At 37.8% G+C, this 20,530-nt stretch overlaps 1 protein-coding gene and 1 long non-coding RNA gene across 12 annotated transcripts; one reads left to right on the top strand and one right to left on the bottom strand.

Moving 5' to 3' along the window:
* Positions 1-363: 363 nt before the first annotated feature.
* LOC105281760 (epsilon-sarcoglycan) lies at positions 364-19,161 on the bottom strand. 11 transcript variants are annotated; one of them, XM_011343202.3, is made up of 12 exons: positions 18,694-19,159; positions 17,428-18,563; positions 16,766-17,104; positions 15,528-15,667; positions 15,284-15,459; positions 14,983-15,084; positions 10,124-10,298; positions 9,339-9,586; positions 3,690-3,761; positions 3,014-3,157; positions 1,083-1,151; positions 364-1,008 (listed from the first exon to the last, which is right to left on the bottom strand). In XM_011343202.3, the coding sequence occupies exons 3-12, from the start codon at positions 16,884-16,886 to the stop codon at positions 984-986; spliced, it is 1,272 nt and encodes a 423-aa protein (XP_011341504.1). In that variant the 5' UTR covers positions 16,887-17,104; positions 17,428-18,563; positions 18,694-19,159; the 3' UTR covers positions 364-983. The 11 variants fall into 11 exon arrangements, with proteins under 11 accessions (XP_011341504.1, XP_011341508.1, XP_011341506.1 ...); XM_011343206.3 differs by having other exon boundaries at positions 17,428-17,578; positions 18,428-19,159; XM_011343204.3 differs by having other exon boundaries at positions 17,428-17,786; positions 18,428-19,159.
* LOC109611122 lies at positions 10,305-14,928 on the top strand. The gene is made up of 2 exons (XR_002193460.1): positions 10,305-12,260; positions 12,337-14,928. It is a non-coding gene; the product is annotated as an uncharacterized LOC109611122 (long non-coding RNA).
* Positions 19,162-20,530: the final 1,369 nt, after the last annotated feature.

A 20,530-nucleotide genomic window follows, 5' to 3' on the forward strand; every position in this document is an offset into this window, starting at 1 on the left:
TTATGCAATAAGATTTCGAGATAATGGTCGAAAGTATTTTATATATTATTTGTGAAACAAACTTTCATTTTATTCTTCTAACAATATTTTTATTTTATCGCGCGAATGTGATGCAACAGATCTGGTTTGCCCAAACATGGCGGCCGATAGAAAATTGGCGGATGCTGCAACTCTAATTGAAAGGTATGTATAATTGAGAGGTATTTCAAAACATAATAATAAATAATCATTTATACGGCGAAGAATTTTTTATTTTTTGAATAAGCGTGCGCATTTCTTTATTTAATTCATAAAGTAAAGCTACGTTAAAGTATAAAAAGTTGCAAGCAACATGTAAATCGTTGATAAAAATAAATGCTATTGTAAATATAATATGAATTTTATTGTTTTCATTTTAAACAGCTACTGTACTGTATGTCGAAACACGCTATTGCTAATGTATATGTCAAGTATAATTGTTTCTTATTTAAATACGAACTTATCTACAATTTTATTATAAAGTATTACATCATACAATATGATTATATCATTATAAAATCACGTGGATTATGCAGCTCGATTGCTACAATGCAGACAGTTCTATACAATGTGTTATACGCTATTACATATGTTTTATATGTTATATGTATTACATTCTATGCAATGTGTGAACAAAACAGTTTTTTATATTCGTGATTCATTTATTCATAGGAAACATTTCGAACAGTTTCTCGTAACTCGTAAGACGTAAGTCGGTTCCTCAAAAAACTTAGCATATCAGCCGAACATATAATGTAAAACTCGAAAAGCGTGACGCAAATACATGTTTATGTTTACTGATAATAAATGACGCGTATATTTAATATCTGATTCAACTTGCAAATTTGGAGCCGGTTTCGGTGAGTTGGCAATTTCCGGCATATCTCGAAACGTACGTCAATCGAAAGCCACCCGCGAACAATATTCATTCAGCAGAACCATGTCTTCGCGGGCTGCTCGTGTAGTCAGAAATCGGCGCGCAAACCGGCACTGTGAATGCGGGAGACAAAAATAAGTAGTCGAATAATGCAGAATTGTAAAAGTCGCGATTCGATAATACGTACAAGTTAGTCGGTCCGGTATAAGGCGGCGGGTTTGGACGAATGTACGGATTGCAACGTTCGCCGGAGACTCTAAAAGATGGTAAGGAACATCATTTAGACAAAATGGCAATATAAATTCAGCATAATGTTATAATTTTTTGCGACTAAAAAGAAATATGAATAAAATTGCAAATATAAATGAATGCAAAATCTTAAAGGATGAGACTGAACGATAAAATTGTTTTTATAACTTGTCACTTAGTTGATTCAAGGTATTCTGCTTTACAGAAAAGGAAAAGATTCATTCGACTTTAATGTCGAACGGTGCTTTACAATTTTCGCACAACAGATTCACAGTATGATTGCACTCGACTGAAGAAAATTATAATGCTATACAAATATATAATTTATTATGTAGACTAATGTAGTGCGCGTAAATTCGCTTAATTAATGAATCCATTCGCGATTTATGCATGTGCCCTTCCTAAGCAATAATGTCTTGTTATCACTGGCGGATCTGGGGGGGGGGGGGGAGTTAAACCCCCCCTTCCAAATAAAGAAATCAGTTTTGCTGAATTTGTTTGAAAAATCTAGGAAGAAAATGCATTAAGAGGGGAGACCAGTATAGCGGACGGAAAAATAAGAGTTCTTCGTGAATTTTTAAAAATGAAAACTATATATGTCAATGAAAATTGGATTTTTTCTCTTTAAAGTATATCTTTTCATGTGCATTAAAAAAAATAGATAACTGGATACGTTAATTATTTCATCCTCTAGAGCTAACGTAAGCAGGTCCTGACGGAGTCAGCTGGTTGTCAACATTCCGGCCAAACGGTTGATCTGAAATCAAAAAACCAAAAAGATTTTTAAGATATATGTTTCTGGCTATTGTTGTACGTAGGATTTGTTTTTAATTAAAAATTGGATTTTTAAAGTACAAGAAAAAGACTAAAAAAACAATGAAAATTAGACTTCTTTTTTAAAATTTACATATCTTTGGTAATTTTCCGAAATTCAAAAATCCGCTACGTACAACGATAGCCAGAAACATATATCTTAAGGATCTTTTTGGTTTTTTGATTTCAAATCAACCGTTTGGCCGGAATGTTGACAACCAGCTGACTCCGTCAGGACCTGCTTACGTTAGCTCTAGAGGATGAAATAATTAACGTATCCAGTTATCTATTTTTTTAATGCACATGAAAAGATATACTTTAAAGAGAAAAAACCCAATTTTCATATAGTTTTCATTAAAAAAATTCACGAAACTCTTATTTTTCCGTCCGCTATACTGCTCTCCCCCCTTACTCGTTGAAGCAGATTATCGCTGTCGCGGGCGCTTACTCGCCGAAACTAACCGAGCGTATGTGTGTGTGTGCACTGACGGATCCTGGGGAGTGGTTTTCGGGTTACCCTCCCCCCTTCCAAATAAAGAAATCAGTTTTGCTGAATTGGTTTGAAAAAATTTATCAAAAATAAAATGGGATCAGAAGTGTCACCACGTCCTCGTCATTGATCCTGAAGTAAAAGCTAAGCGTGATACTAGAAAAATATTAAACCAAATAAATTTGTCAAAACCCCCCCCCCCCCCATTATCGACATCAGGATCCGCTAGTGCTTGTTATGTTAAAAGCTGCTATGTAATAACACGATTCATTGATGTAATTTAGTACGTCTTATCGAAAACAAAATCTTCCGAGAGAGAAATCCGGTGCGGAAAAAACTGTTTGAATATTTATCGAATACTATTCACATTAGCAGATTTCCGAGGATTAAAACCGGTACAAGGCAAGTACGAATCTCGTTTCAAAAGCGTACGTCAGTGATCTTTATGATTTATCTGTTAAGACGGAAAAAATATCATACAGCAAACTGTGTGAAAATTGTTTCGTTTTGAGGAAAATGTTAAAAATTCAACTGAAATTATATCTGGTTCCTACGTAAATTTCTACCTTGGACTTTGCGACAGAGAATCATTCGGACTCGATGGTTGAGCCGATAGTGATTTCAGAGTACCTCTCTCCGACATAGCATATTGTACCATTTGTATTCCATTGTTCCCAATTCCTTCTATCGGTGTAGGTTCTCGTTTCTCGCTATAAAAATAAAGAATTTTTTGTTAAAAAATGATGGAGATTTAGCGGAATGTTAATTTTTACATTTTGGATTCCTTGGATATTTACTGCAATAAAAACAAAGTTAGAAGTACGAATGGAATTGCACAAACTTTTATTTTAGTTATATATTATAGATTTGTTAAGCATTCCAAGTAATTTTATCATCGTGATTATCATGTCCCTATTGCAAAAGTATCATTAGCATATTAGCAATTTCATTTAAACTGTTGAAAGAACATAAATTTTAGTGTCATGATGTTTAAATATACTAACTGTTGTTAAACATGCAGGCACGATAAATTAGGAAAGCTTAATACAAGGAAGCAAATTCCACGGCTGAATTAAAATAGTATATTCAAGTAGTTAAGTGTGCAAAGTTTGACTGTATCATCATTTACACCGAACGTAAAGTCGTCGATATTTTAGCAACATTGCGTCACTTTGCAATAATTAGTATATCCATTAAACATTTCTGATGAGTTATTTATATGCGACGACAAAGTAAACGTACCTGACTGGTTGTTTTCTCATAAGAAAAATATTAAACAGTTCGTCAAAATATTCATCTGACTCCGGATCCACCCTAAGTAAATAAAATATAAGTGTCTAAAGTTTCATCATGTGCCATTGAATAAACACTAACTTAATTAATCGTTAATGTAGAAACCGACCGATCGATTTAACATGAACATTTGCGCTAGTTGTAATAACGTCTATCGATATCATGAGTACGAAACGTGACTTTTATAATTGAATAATGATATATTACTTTTTCTACAATGACCGACATTTCAATTATCATTTACGTCAAGACATAATGGTCGCAAGCGTCGGAGGCATAAAGATACAAGTTGCTAGTAAAAAATGAAAAAAAACTTTACAGCCACATTTATATGACACTTTGTGTCGGATAGAGCATAAACAGCACCGTTCATTTATTATTAAGATAACGTTAAATTAATCATCAATGTGCCTTTCGCAGTAAACCATACGCGAACGTCCAACAGCTGTCGCAAACATTCGCCATCATTCTTACAATCGATATTGCGCAAATAATAATAAAATATCAGTCTGTCTCGCAATTATAATCTTTTTCACATATTTATTAAGTGTGCAAATTAATTGATACTCTTTTTGAAGAAATGAAGCCTTTATTTACCTTCTCTTTTTTTCGAGAGAGGGGATTAGAATAGATAAATGTCCGATAGATGAAAAAAAGTAATAGAAGATAATAGCGAATATTTCAAAGATTGACATGTTTATTATCTTTTCTAATAGACTAGAATTTTTTTCAAAATAAGTACTGAATTAAATTTTACACCTAATACAAGGTCCGTTTCAACTTGTGCCGATGTTTACATCAACGCAATAGAATCGCAATGAAATCGTGATACAATGAGAGTATCTCAAGATGTGCAAATTCTCGGATACATTCGCGTAGGAAAGATTCGTAGATACATGGAATCAGAAGAAGAAGAAGAAGAGTCGGCAGGTCGTAGGTTGAGAAGAGCGTGCAATCGCGAAATCTGTTCGCCGCATAATTACGGCGAAAACCGAATTCCTTCGGCGTAGTGTGACGAGAGCGATTCTATACGAGCGGTCCTGCGGCCGCAATCGCGAATGGATTTTCTGCGGGTCTCTCTTCTCGCCGTAACCGCCAGAACTTTTTAATGAGTCATATCGCGCCTATGACGCGCGAATCCTGTTCCTGTTTGCGCAGCGCCCGCATTATCAACCACGCGATTACCTTGATCGCGCGCGTTTGCGACAATGCTCGTTTTATCGACGGGCCCTTGAAGAATGCACGAACCGGTCGAGACAAAAAGCCGCGAAAAGCGCGAAACGAAGGGTATCGTCGCGCGTGCGCATGCCGCGCGGGCCGAGAAACGATCGTGACTTCAATGAGTCCTGATGCCCAATGCCGCGGTTACGCGAAACGCACGCGTCAGTGCTGCGTCAATCATCACGTGACACGACGTAATTGACTTATTATCGCGACGCGCCAATGAAAATTGTTGCGCCCCCCGATACACGCACTCGAAACACGCACGCACGCACGCACTCGAACGTGAGGGTCCGCTTTGGGCAGGGTCGCCGCTTTGCGTAGGCGCAATTATCATGCGCAGCGAATAACACGCCGGTGAGATTAATAAAGTCATTAATTAAGTCCTGCATTGCGCGATGCTTCTTAATTATTATCGCAGATGGAGAATTTGTCATTTGTCAAAATGTGGAAAATCTTCTGCTAATTGTAGTTTCATTTGTTATCATAAATAATATATACATATATATACATTGAAATGAGAAATTAAATCATACACATTTTTATAATATGTGGGAATACATACGCGCGAGAATGTTAAATGAAATAGTTTGTTAAATGTTAAATGAAATACCTATACGACAATTTATTTCAGCAAATGCTTGGCGAAATGCAAGTTATTTATAAATAGTCTTAAGAGTTTTATTTATCTCTATCGTGAAAAATATTGACGCTGGACGAAATATCAACGATTAGATTAGATGCAATTTCGTGTATCGTTGAATACGCTTATCATCAAAATGTTCAAGAGGTTACGCTAAATATTTATGATAAACACTGATATTGTTTGACGCAAAGTGCTTAATTATAATAGATTAGCTGGTATTATCGAAAAGAAAATGCATACGTGGTGTATATTGTATGCCAAGGTGAAGGTATTTTGGAGTCACTGCTTTATAGAAAATTTTTATAAGAACGACCGGGTTTTTTTAACATTTTTTATGGAAAAATCAATTTTTGTAGCATATACATATTTGTACATCAAATAAGAAGGCGTGGAGCAGTAGCATATTATCAGCTCACTACAGACGAGCGAAAGAGCTGCAATTGCGAGAAGTTTTAGCAGACATACGGCTAGACACGCCTCAGAATACAGATCCCGAGTCGAGTGTTTACATCGATTGGAGCGTAAAATTAGCATCGCCGATACCAGCGGTCGTCGATCGGCGGAAATCGCCGTTGACGGCAGACACGTTAATCTATTTCCGCGTGAACGAGCAAGTTGCGGCTGCCGATAAGCGATTCCGTTGCGTCAGCCCAATTCCGATCGCTACTCGCGTTACACACCATCTGACCGTTGAACGTAATGCACCGATCACTCCCGGTCACTTACCCGTTACCTCGTACATCGCATACGCACTCACGCACTCGCGCATTGCCACGCGTCGATGGTACACGCGACGTGAAAGAGATCGGCCGTGACGAAATGATAACCGTGTATGGTATCGGATGTGTTATATTGATGCCCGATGTGTCTCCAACAGAATTCACAAGGATACTTTGTGAACTCGTCGGTGAGACCTCTGTTCCTGTTTTTCTTTATAAGAATCAAATATATTGATGACATCAATGAATTATGTAAACGAAAGTATATGCTTCTAAATATTATAAAAAAATTTGACAAATTATAGGAGGACTTTAAATATTATAAAAAAAACGTTGAACATATGTAAGCCCGTCAGATGCTATTAATATAGTTAGTTGTACATAAGTATCGACGAACCTCTGATGAAAGAGAGAGAAAGGTCAAGTGACCCGATTTCGTATTGTCATCGTCATGACTAAGCATGATTATTTAAAAATGGAAAGCATTGACACTTTTCTTGTCTTAAATACTATTATTATTAGCGTTTCAATATCGTGTAAAGAATATTATTAGCATATTACTTGTCGATAATGTTGTTAATTATCGTTGAGTAATAAAGGAATTTTATCAAGTATAAAACTTATACTGATGCTTTTTTTCGTTGATGTTTTCTATAAATAATTCTTGCTTTTTTATTATCATGTTCATTCTCTTTTTCTTTCTTATTTCAAACGCCTTTGTGAATTCTTCCCCTTTCTTTTCCGCTTTGTATGACAGACTCGTTACGGATTGCTAATATTACTGGATAACCAGCTGGTTAAGCAAACCGCTAGAAGCCAATACGAAACGGTTATTGCATTCTTAAGAATATTTGGAAATTACAATCAAAATAAGATAGATAACTATTTTGACAATTTATTGTGATCTGTGGAAAGTGTACTTTAAAAATTGTAAACTTTAAAACTTTAAAAACATATAAACAATATGTTAAATATTATCATTCTGCGATGCCTTATCTGCTTAATCGCCATTAATAATCTGAACCCAAATAAGTTTGATGTTCGATAAGCTAAAATAGTCATATTTTGCTTTTACGAATAGAAAACGTATCTGTGTGAAATAAATATGACGCGTGTAGTGTCCATAAAGAGATCATAATTAGATCGATTACATCACACATACAAGAATCCCAATTCGTCGTCTGTGCTTGCTCGCAACCGGTTATTTGTGTCGCGCATGTAAGCTACATTGTACGACGACTCTATGTAATTTTGATCTTTTTGTCGCCTTTAGAAAGATAGTGTTTGCTTCATTGTTGACTCATTAGCTGCAAATTAGTCGACCCTGGGTACCCGTTTTTATTGCTCTGAACTGCAAAGGAGATTGGAATGCGATAACGTTCACTCTATGAAATAAGCCGAATTGTTTAATGGCAAAATGCTGAGAAAATTATACGTACAACTTTCTCATCTATATTTGATCAATTCGAAGTTGATTTTTTTTAAGCAGAAATTGAATTATGGTACACTGCATTTAAATTTTTTATGGTTGCGTATCCCGATAGTGAAGCACGTTTTCCCAATTGGCGTAAAATGTTTGCTCAGGAAGGAATAGCATCGAATTGGTTTCATTACAATATTTCCCGATGATATTCGACCGCTTTATACATGAAACCGCGTGCATCCGATAACAGCCACACTTGCACTTTATACCGTGCATTATAATTACCGGCGTAATTACGTACGTCATAAACTGAATAATGCTTCCGTTCGCGTTCGCGTCGGAGTCAACATTTTATGTTCGCCTAAGTTTCTTATTTTCCTGATCCTTCGTGAACGTCACTCTTATCCTTCTTCTTTAAATAATACGATACGCGATATGTTTCATCGCCTTTCTATATTCATCATATCCTAATTAACGATAAAGGTTGTCGTATGGTTTTCTATACATCACTTTTTGTCAATGTTTCTGCAGTTTAGCGTATCACAATTTTGTCGTTTTTTTTTTAATTATTACTACTAAATTATTATTGTAAAATTATTTTTTAATATATTTTTTCGCATTACTTCTGTATTGGCGTTTCCAAATACGGCGTTTTACGTTAATTTTGTTTAACTAGTCGCTATTCCGACTTGTTTTTATTTCTCGTTCATCACGCGCTGCAGTACGCTTACCTTACTTAATTTGTTTACTGAACGTATATGCGAACCGGCACATTCATAATTTCGATCCGATAAGCATATCATTGGCGGATCAGCAGGAAATTGCTCTGCTTATGAATGAAACTCGCTATAGTAGCAACACCAGTAAAGCACATTTCCTTTTATTCTGTTTGCTTCTACATCGCTTCTATCCTGTGGTGCTTTTGATCAGGATGCTATGCGGAATCGGAATTTTTCAGTAGGTGGTGGTTAACGGGATGACAAATACGTTTTGATCGATACATTGCCCAAGCTCTCAGTGAATGACTCTCATGAACGCAATCGATTGAATCGACTGCTGCAACGCTTTGTTCTGGCCAAAGATCTTGATTCTCGTTCAATTCACGTTGCCTGAATGAATAAACGACAAATACGACGAATGAGAAACCAAATAAGAAACAAAGTCGTCATTTATACGTAAATGTCGTAAACTCTAAAGAGGCAGACGTCATTGATCAGACGTCATACATGATGTAGCAAAGTGACGTCAAAGTGTCGAAGTTAATTTACGACTTTGGATTTTCCAAACATGCTGTCTACGGAACTGTATACAGGAATTATACGCTTGAAAGAGAAGAAAATACTACATGTCAATGGCTCTCCTCCTAAATCTAGCTAAATACCATATTATATTGCTAAATACCAGAGTCCGTCAAGTTGAAAGAAGAATGATAAAAGTCAAGTTATGAGATATAAGCATGCCGATTAAAAAGGCGGAAGTATGCAAATCGAATCGCTAAAAATAAGTTTTTCTTTTCTGGAATGCAGGCGACCATCGCGTGAATCGCTTTCGCTGGTTTTCCTTCAGCGTAGTATGTCAAGCATGCTTACAGTTTCTCGTGATGTAGGCAGAGAGCGATGCTGAGTAAGGCGCCTAGCACGAGGAGCAGAATGACCGGCACGAAAATTGTGGTGGCAATCTCCTTGAAATAGCTCCTCGTAGGTATGCTAGCTTTCGTCGAGCGGGCCCAACGCCATTCCGTGTGTTCGGAGATGCCTGATGAAGGCAGGTCTACGACGTTCGCGCTGGGACCTCGCCGGGCGCTCTCGTGCTGTATGCTCTGCTGGTCTTCCTCTAGCTGCAGGAAACGTTACACCTTTATCACCAACGAAGAAACGTGCGTATCGCACGATAAAATGTTACAGAAACGATACGCGTAATTTGTGCGGTTCATACGTTGCGTGAAATTGCGTCAGTCAACTGTACTTTATCTGGAAGTTAATTAATTAAGATGAGTTTGCGGAAGGCTAGCAATTGCGTAAATTAAAGATGATTACGGTCATTGAAAATATCAAAGAAATATGATCGGGCAAAATGTACATTATCATCGTCATTGGCTGGAAATCTGCAAAGTGATAATTATGCGCCAAGATATTAACGCTGACGTTACAATGCATTACATCACGGTTGCATAATTATTCCAAAGACAAATCATACGCAAGTTATTTGCATTGTGAATATTGTTGACATTGTGCATTGTGCATTGTAGAGTAAATTGCCTAGATTTTTCTCATCGAGAGTGGGAGTATCGTGTTCTTCCTAGAGCATCAATTACGAATAGTGAGCAGCATCTCAGTTCCTCATACAATAGCACAGCTTTGATCAATTGACTTGCCAATCTGAAGGAACACCAGTCTAGTCTGAACTCGGCCTCTCGGAAGAGTATCTCGACGCTGGTCCTCTTGAAGTCTCTCGGACACGACGGCATTTTCCATAGCGGCTTGACCTCTTCCTGTAATTCGTTCAGTTCTTGCGAAAACGGCACCGTACTGCCTAATCTCACGACGACTCTGAAACAAGAGTAGCATTCCATTTTTTGTCTTTCTGTCTGAGCTGAACTGAGCTGGCGAGGAATGTGCTAAATATAATATATAATTTCGGCGAAGTAAGGTACGTCAGAATGAGTCAAGAAGAATTTACCTGAGTCAAGGAGCTGCGACATCATGATGAACCTTTGACTCTACTTCGCGAATGATCAGGCCAATCGTATCGCGATATTCACTCTGCACGGTACTTGCGTCATTGCCGTCAAGGATTCTTTTAAGTAGCACGCGTGGGACTTTTGCCCGCGTACAAGCATGCATTGACAATAAATGCAGTAAATGGTTGTCTAAGTACAGATGGTTTTTTAATGCTATCGCTATGTAAACAGTAATGTCGTTGTTGTACTTGAAACATCATTATTAATTGCTTCTTTGTCGCAGATTTTATTTTGAACGTGATCCAATGCTAATATTTCCTTAATCATTTGAGCAAATGTTTCTCACCGTTTCGGTGATCGGACCTTACTCTCAACCTTGACTAATCATATCTTGACAATTTCAACTTTTTATTTTTTATAATTACGTATCATCTGAACTTTGTTGAACAAAACTAAATCGTTCTACCAGATATATCCCGTTGACTTAAAAAAATCTTCCATTTGCTTGCAGAGAATTATATAATAGATACTTTCGTGATATTTTAAGCTTTCTCTCTCTCTTTGTCTTATACGATTGACAGCCTACGGATCGCATAGTCCGTTTGAATTTGATATCGCTCGCAAATACCACCATCGATCAAATAACATAGTCCTCGAGGCTAATCATATAGATACGCTGTGAGTTATACATTAATCCAACATTCACAACATAAGATTGAGATGATCAATCGACATGTTAGAATCACAGGCATGACTTCTATCCGTTACATTTGCATAACTTTTGCTGCCGATAAAAAAGAAGATTTTACATTTTCCAACAAGTAAAATTAGAAATGTAACGTTTCAAGCAGTTGATTAATTTTTCTCTTTCCAATTAAAAACTTTTTTGTTTCTAATGTATATATTCATACACGGCTTCACATTATAGAAATCACAGGGGTCAAAGGTGAATGCAATTAGCCGGCGAGACTATCCCGCGTTCTGAACATCTAAGCGAACTCCGATCTCACGTTTATTGCTCTCAGCTTTCGCTGATACGCAGTGATACAATGCGACTGATGTGTATCTAAGGTCGAGTGGTTCCTTAGGCGCGTTCTTATCACCCGTGGAAACAAGCTCACACCAGTCAACCAATCAGTCAGTCAGCCAGCCAGCCAGCCAGACAGTCAACTAGTCAGTCAGTCAGTTGTGCATTTCCGCGCGCGTTGACAGTGTCGCACTTATGTTGAGAATAATTGTCAGTAGCATACTGTCTCGCACTGGTGTCATCGTACCTCACACGACGCAATAAGTCTAAAAGTGACAACCGACGCATGCACGGTATGCACGGGGTCGACCGATCAGTGTGTGGCCGATTTATCTTTGCGGCGGAGAGTGATCAATCGTAGGCGCGATTTCGGGCTGTCGCTCTGACACGCGATTACGTTAACTCAGTGCTGGATAACGCTTTCTAAGAAACCTCGAGTGCGAAAGCTTGGCGGAGACTAAGGCTCAGTCTGGTCCCTGTCTCTGAATGATTTAAATATTCATTGTTCTTTTCGAGTATCTCTATGTCCGCATCTCGGAGTCGCTACGAATATTCGGTGTCTTTGTGATGTAGCAGCTCAATCCTAATAGTATAACTGATTTATTTCGCTGTCAAGGAGAATTAATTGTGCCGCTCCTTTCAAGAGATTTCGAGCTTTCGCTCAATCGCTCTTTCGTTGGTGTGCTTAAAGAATGATACACGTGTCCAACAGCGTCTGGAACATGGGGTGATGATGACAGTACGATGGCGATTCACATATTAACGTGAGAGAGATACTCGTGAGCGTCACGCCGAGGCAAAAAGGTAACTTCTCGATTATTCGAAACTCTGTCGAGCGCGTGATGATACGGCATTAAAATAACACTGACAATTCGCATAGGAGCGGCTTACGATCCGCGGCTGTTATCATCGTGGCTTTGTTGCATTTTTCCCAATAATAGCGCTGCAACACGGCGACAGACATGCTGCACCGCAACAGCTCGCAGCGAGAGTGCAATCGCGTTGCAGATAAACCTGCCGCGGAGAGTTTCAGAAAGTGGCGAGAAATAAAAGTTGTTATCCGAACGATTGCGTCGACCCCTTACAGAAAGGGAACTGTCGAGGAAAATCAAATGAGAGAACAACACGGTATTTTTACCCTTAGACTTTTCGTTCTCGTGAATGCTTTTATTGTAAATAAAATACGATTGGGATAATGTTAGTCACACTTTATCTGTTTCCTTCTAAATCACGCTCGCACGTGCGTTATTTTTAAATTTGACGCAAAACATTCACAAAAATAGCTGATTTTCTGGTTTATCTATGAAGAAGGGATTGACTCATGTATTTCCATAATGACCGATTCGGTTTTACTTAAATACGTGATGAGTCAGGTGTGATGAATCAGAACATCATGGAGAGAGCAGCGAATATAATCTTAACGTAGATTAAGACGCTCTAAGGCATATTATTAGTAATTGGCCTTATTCCTATTATGAGTAAGACCATTTTTTTTCTTCTCGATTTCGCTGCCGGAATTGAGAACGTGACGGCAAACTGGAGCTGCCTCGTATAATGAATCGATATCTCGTTGTGAAACTATTCCTTCTGCCCCGGAGGTATTTGTCCAAACATAAATCTACATCAGGAATAGCGCGCGTTTCTTTCTCTCTTTTTCACACCGGTATTCTGCGTCACATCCCGTGTCACATGCAACCGTGGTTTCATAACGATTGAATTTCTTCTAATACGGCGTACTCGTGTCGCGTAAATACGTTGGTTTTATTTCGCATATTGTTGCACCGGAAGGAAGTCTGCCTACGCAGTGCCCCGATACGCTTCAATAATGCCAATATGGTGTGTAACTCCTCCTACACTGACTACATGTAACAAAAAGATCACTTTTTTTTTAACGATTTCGCGCAAATAGGGTACAAAAATATATAAAATTCAAATCTGGATGTATTAAATCGATTGAAATGAAATATTACGTATACAGAATGCAGCTGTGAATCGATATTAATCAACGTTAACTAAGATTCGAGTCCTTGTTCCAAATTATATCCGCTGGAACTGCCCGCCTTGGAAATTTTCTTATTTTTTTCAATTATCTATCATCACTCTCGCACATGAATCTCGCCGCGAAATTAATAACAATCATTATCTGTATCAACAACATACGGCGCGATTATAGAAAATCCACATCATTTCGGAGACGTATTTTTTTCTACGTAAAGCATGACAGGCACAAAAGCGGAAAACAACCGCATTATCACGTTTACGTGCCCGCGCGATCATGAGAGTACAGTGATAGATAAATCGTGATCGTTGATCCGTAGAATTAGAACTCCGAGGGAGTCATACAAATGCGTTACTCGAGAGTGTTGATTAGAAGTAAATCCCTAGTGGAAAGTCCGTAAGATTTCAGTTCCACGGTATTGAAAGTGTATTTAGAAGGATAACGTAAGTAACGGTACCATTACGCGATCACGGATTCTGGAAATGACGTCTTTATACGAGAAAACGATACGATCACATTGGATGTCATAGATGTCTGAGAAGATTCACGCTACGAGTGGTATAATCATGATGATGTAATCGATAAAAATCGTTGATTGCGATTCAAGGCGGTTTATGCAAAACTCTCAGTTACGTTGGGTGATTTATGCAAAACTCGGGGAATTTTATCAATATGCATCATTGTTAGATCATGATATTACAAGCACGATAAAGTCATGAAGCCGATCGACGTTATTTCTCTCTTCTTTGCTTCGGTTTGATATTGAATTTGATAAGAATTGTCGTTACTTTCTATTTAATATTTAATGCACGACGAATAAAATACCAGATGCAAATTCGAGACAATATCGCTTGTGAAATAGCGAATAATAACAAGCTATTGCGACGTCGATTGCTATCTCTTAATGACTTTCATTTCTCAAAGTTGTCGACTGCAATTAGATTAAGCATATCCGCAGTCTCCGATAAGAACGCACCTACGTTTTTCTCGTACGAACGATGGATAGCGCACATGTAGGAAGTAATGGTAGAAAATTTGAAAAAATCGTCATCGATGTTACGATGTTTGCGGTTGATCGGACGATTAATACGTCAGCGATATCAAAGAAACTGCTTAATATCTCGTCATAATAGCATCATTCTCTTTCATTCTCGTCACTACATTGTTTTTCTATAAAGTTTTATTTGCATACCAGTTTGCAATCCCAACTTACGACTTTAGAATTAATCAGCTGTTTAATATTCGAAGAAAAAGCAGAAATTCCTTTGAAGGAACTATCGTTCGCATTATTAAAGATTAAATAATCTAATCTAAATTCTGCTTCAACATGTTTATGTTTCATATTACGTGGTTGTTTGCGGACATTAATTACTTGCATTTTTCCAACAATGAATAAATTCAAGCATTGATAAATCGAATGAGGAAATTATAATTGCAAGTCTTGTCAGATATGCTCAGCGAACTTTACTCTCAGAGTTTGAAGATGAAGTTGGCGTCGAATGAGGATAATCTGGAAATGTGACTCACCCTTCACCTTCGCTGGGCTTTAGTGGTAAACGGGCTCCGAGCTCAATCGCGGATGCCAAAAAGGTCACGTACAGGTCCGCTGCACCTCTCCACAACTTTTTCCTGCAATTAAAAACTTAAGGTTTATCGTGTACATACCCATCGACTTGGATTGCATTATATGTCACATCGAGAAATCTCCTGTTTGCAAGTCTGATTCAAGGAAGGAAACGACAAATGACGTTATCGGTATCAAGGACGTTGAAACCACGTGGAATTGGAATAATGTAACGTAGAGAATTTTTCCTCGACACAAACAGACCTGAATATATCAAGGAGCTTCTCGGTACGATTACGGTCGAACATGTCTTCCACATTGAGGTTGTCGATCTTCAGATGCACTTCGTACTTGGTCAAATTCTCTCTCTCGAGTACATTCATGTCGAGCACCTTATAGCGGGTCTCGTAAGTGTGCTTGTTCAACCCCACGATCTCCAACTAAAATCATTGTCGATTATTAGCATGATCAACTGGCAGAGGATTTGAATTGTTAATATATATCTTACCTGAAAATATTTTTTATCTTTCGGTGCGACCCCGTATAAAAAGCCATGGTGATCTTTCTTACTGTATGTATAATGTATCCATGATGGGAGATCGGGGGCGTTCAGCAAGGAGGGTTGGTATGAAAATTGATCAGAGTGACCTGACAAGAGTAAGGCGACACAGTATAAATATTTGACATATATGCGACGAAAACACATGTGTTTTAAGGGATAAAGAATAAAAAAAATGGAAAAAAATAGCAGAAGATTTATGATAAAAATTTGCTATGTCAGCCGATGTTGAGAAAACAAGATTGATACGGCCTAGAATGATATTAATGTGACAATAGTTTTAAAATAAACAAGATGGTTTTCTGAATACAACCGCTCAGATATCCAAACATATCGTTACGTGATCTAGGATCTTTTAAGATTTGTAAGATCCTTTCACTTCTGTTAAAGTGATTGATCGAGTCAAGTTGAAGAATAGGCACACAACTTTTCACGCGTGCGAGCGTGGGAAGCGGCTTTGTCTGTCTAATTTAGGAAATATAGTGCGTTATATAAAAGAGTATTCTTATCAAGGGACAACTCTAATGGCTCGTTTTGTATACGATTAAAATTGTTTGAAGGCATTGAATTAGAAAGTACAGCGGTATGTGACAATGTTGGTAGTAATTAAGGTCAGCGCAACGTTTACGACGATCCAGCAAGTAATTGCTATTCGTAGCGTGCTACGAATGACGTACGAAGACGTAATTCAATTTCATATTGTGAAAGAGATTAACGGGTACACACAGATAGGATAATTATAGCGGTATTGTTTTCATCTATTTTAGGAAAACCGGCTAGGATGTTCATATATTTTTGATATCGATTTGCACGCAACGAAACCACGCGAGAAAATTGATAATTATGTGCAATTGATTGCTAAATAAATTCAATAAGATTTAGTGGAAATTTTTTTAGGATCACCTATTTTTTACAAAAATGATAATCTTTACATCTATTTTTATCATTGTCTTTGTTACAATATTATAAAAACAGGTGTCTGTACCAGAAAAGATGAAAAATGAAAATAGTACAATCCGTTAGCTTTTTCTTCTTTTCGTTGCATCGTATTTGCTTATTTTTTCTTTTAAACAATTAATGATTCTTTGATATAGGAGGGGGAGGGTTCAATGGAACCATTAATTATGATACTGAAATATTATAGGATACTTTTACCAGTTAAGAGAAGTTAGGTATGCGTCTCTTACCATCTGCACTCCAGTCGAAAGTATCCGGTGTGATAGGAATGACAAAGACCTCCGTCATTAGAATGCTCTCGGCGGCGACAAAGGCCACCAACGTCGGCAATAATATTACGCCTGGATGCATGATCGGTTCTGCTGGAAAGTGTCAACAGGCGACGCCGACAATGGAAAGGTCGATTGATGACATCGAGATACGATCACGTAGACGATAAAAAATTATAATAGTCTTTTCAACGCGGGGCGATTGGAATAACTTTGGGATTTATTTTTAAATTTATTTTTAAGTTTAATTCTCACAATTTCATAGAATATAGCGAGTGATCATTAAATCTGTGTTTGTTCCTGTAATCACACAAGATAATACAGATAAAATTCCAGGAAGTCTAGATAACGCTTCAAAATTGTTTAATTGGAGAAACCATTAAATATTAATACACTCCATTAAAAAAAAAGAATAATAAAACAGTAATAAAAAAGTATTAGAGCTATCAACAATTGTTCATCTAGTTTACTAATTTGTAAAATAAAACAGAGAGAATCAGCTGTAAATTCAAAAATATTACTCGTTCCACGTGTGTTTTGAGCGAGATTCTCATGAAATATGACTCGTTCAGAATCATAAAAAAATCTCAAAAACATTATTAGCTTTCTTATTAAAGATGTACCTCATGTAAAATACGACGTGCGTTCGCAACGAGACGAAACGCGATTAATGTTCTTCGTTATCAGGTGATTTTCAAGAAAAATCGTGATACTTCTGCCAGAATCAGCGCCATGATTCACGTGTAGAGCAGTTGAAAAATCGCGGCGTATTTTCTTTGTAATTTTTATAAAATGAAAATAAAACGTATACGTGGAACGGTACGCGTTTACGCGTGAGGAAAGTACGCGTCGTTCCCGAGCAAAACACTGCTCATCGTATCGGTTGTTCTCGATAGTTTTTGCAGGGGTATAGCATTAGTGCTAGTCAGGCGTGATGCCAATGGCTTTTGTTCTCCACGATACAAGGAGAGGTCTAACATCTCTGCAACGGCACAGCTTGCAACACAACCTTACTCGGAAACTTTGCACGGATCTCTCTCATTTTTGCGTCATACGTATTGGAGCGATTGTCCTTTTAGCTTATTTAGATTTCTTAAACACCAACATCTCTCTTTTTTATTTATAACGCGTTCTATGTTACTGTAGCAATGCATCTTAATCTTTGTAGGTGTGAAATAGAAAGGAATAAATGTAGAAACTTTTCGAGCAGGACCGGTAAAACATTGAAATCACATAAGTATATACTTTCATTAAATTTGATTTCGGAAGATATAAATTGTTTATACGAATATTACAACGAATTTGGATAGTGGTGTAGATTTAAGCTACTAATCTTCTTTCATAATTGCCAAATCGACGTTTGAAAAATCCGATTTTAATTTTCTAAATTTACTGCTTTATGCTTCTTGGATGTAATATTACACATGTAACTTATGAAAAACATTTTGGATTCACCGGTATTATTACACAACGCAAAAAGTAAAGAAGAAAACATTATTTATTATTTCAAATGCAACGCAACTAAACATTGAGAGAGAGAGAGAGAGAGAGAGAGAGAGAGAGAGAGAGAGAGAGAGAGAGAGAGAGAGATAGGGAGAGGTCATTACTTCCTCGAGATCTTACTTCACAAAACCTCGCCGTAACAATTGATGCACAACGATCTCACCGAGTCGTTTACGTTACGCAATACGGTCTCGCAGAAATACGGTCACCACATGCACGCGTATGTCCCGCGAGTGATAAATTCAGAGGAGGAACCCTGAAAGCAAACGCGCGTCCAAGTGGCGACGCGATATTTCTGGCGTGCCGTCGCTGTAATTTCACGACGGGTCGCGGGAAAACGGGCGGCGCGGTATCGATCGTCGCGCGGCGATACCCTGATACACCACCTCCGTTGAGGTTGAAGATCCGCTCGCCCGACGGTACTTATTCCGACGAGACAATATAACGCGCTATGAAAATTCGGCGACGCAATTCGCCAATATTCACGCCGCCAACATCATCGACATCGTCGTTGACGATCGGTCGGTCCGTCGGTCGTCGTCGGTCCCTCTCGGGTCGCCGTCGCGCGTGCGTCGGCAACGGGTAACTATGTGAAGACACACGCGAGACGCACACGTGCAGGGATCTCCGCGCTTGCGGAAGCCGTCGTCGTCTGGTGCGTCGATGTGTCGCGGGTAGACGACACCGCCGATCGGGTCAATGCGATGCACGACGGAACAAAAACCATGACGGTCGGACGCGGGTGTGGAGTCTGTTTGCATTAACGTCGGAAGCACGTGCGGCCTAAAAAAATCGCGCGGCACGACGACAGTCGCGGAGACACGTTGCGACCAAACGGGATATCAAGTCCGGATCGACGGCGTCGGGAGAGGAAAAAAAGCCGGGAGAAGACTGAACGCAGCGCATTAGGTGCTCGCGCGCGCGACTCCTCGTTACATGCGCAGCTGGAACATCGTTTTCCGACTCATACATCGCTTTCAGGACTGTATCACGTTGCACGAGCCAGGAGAAGCTTATTTCCTTAATCTAAAAGGGTTAGACAGATGTTTGATCAATGTTTAATTGCAGTCACGGATCGCTTAACGATGTTGAAAATCATGTTCACACAACAAGAGAAGTAGCGAAATATACGCTGGAAATGACTTTTTGCAGAGGGATTTTGATGTGTCTCAGAGATGCGGTCGTTTGTTTCTATTTCTATTATATTTCTATCATTGTTATCTTTGAAATAAAATTATAAGTCTCAATTTAATTTTATAATCCAGTTGTTACGAATATTCCTTTTCGTTTTTACATGTAACGAATTGTGGCGGCTTATCTTATATAGTAACGTTCGCGCACATATGATAATGACGTTCGTTGATCCAGCTAAACATATTTCCACAAACGCAATCGCTTTCATTGACGCAACTATTATCGCCTTTCACACATCGTGATGACATACTTTTGCTAAAACTTCCGTTCCGCTCATTATTACAGCGCCCTATCGATGACAAAATAAGTTTTTACGCCTGAAGAAGACACGGCTCTGGCTAGATGCTAACGGGAAATTTAACTGAACAAAAACTGTTAAATAAGGCTGCATTCTCTTACGTAAACATATCGTGTATTTCCTAGAATGCACACAATTCGAATTGTTTGAGATCGAGCAAACTCGCATTGCATATTTAACTGTTTATTTCTTTAATTTTTTAAACGCATTTTGAACCATTTTTAAATGCATTTATAAAGATAATATATATTTTATTGATGTTTTGGTTTGATCTTGAAAATTACATTGAGACAATATCGTTTTATTACTAGTTAATGATGTTTTAATTTTTGTCTAGCTATTCTTAAAGATGGAATGAAAACTTTATATCAAACTAAAAGAATTTAAAAGATTTTCATTCTATCTTTAAAAATATTTTTACCTATTTATGCAGAAAGAGAAATAAAAAAATATAGAAAATAACATTGGATCGTAATAAAAGTAGCGTTAATTGTTTTTAAATATGATTCGATGCATACAAACTTAGCTTTTATAAAATATTTATTCTTGTGTATAGTACAAAAAGATCACAGTGTTTTTTTCATATTTCCATCACGATAAACAGATAATAGATAGATATTCAAATTGCTAAATAAAGAGGAGGAATAAATCATCATTAAAAGTCTCAATTTCACCTTAAAACTACATACATACATTTAACAAACATTAACGAGACTATTTTACACGTGAGT

Source organism: Ooceraea biroi, chromosome 2 (genome assembly GCF_003672135.1).
Source record: "Ooceraea biroi isolate clonal line C1 chromosome 2, Obir_v5.4, whole genome shotgun sequence".
NCBI lineage: Eukaryota > Metazoa > Arthropoda > Insecta > Hymenoptera > Formicidae > Ooceraea > Ooceraea biroi.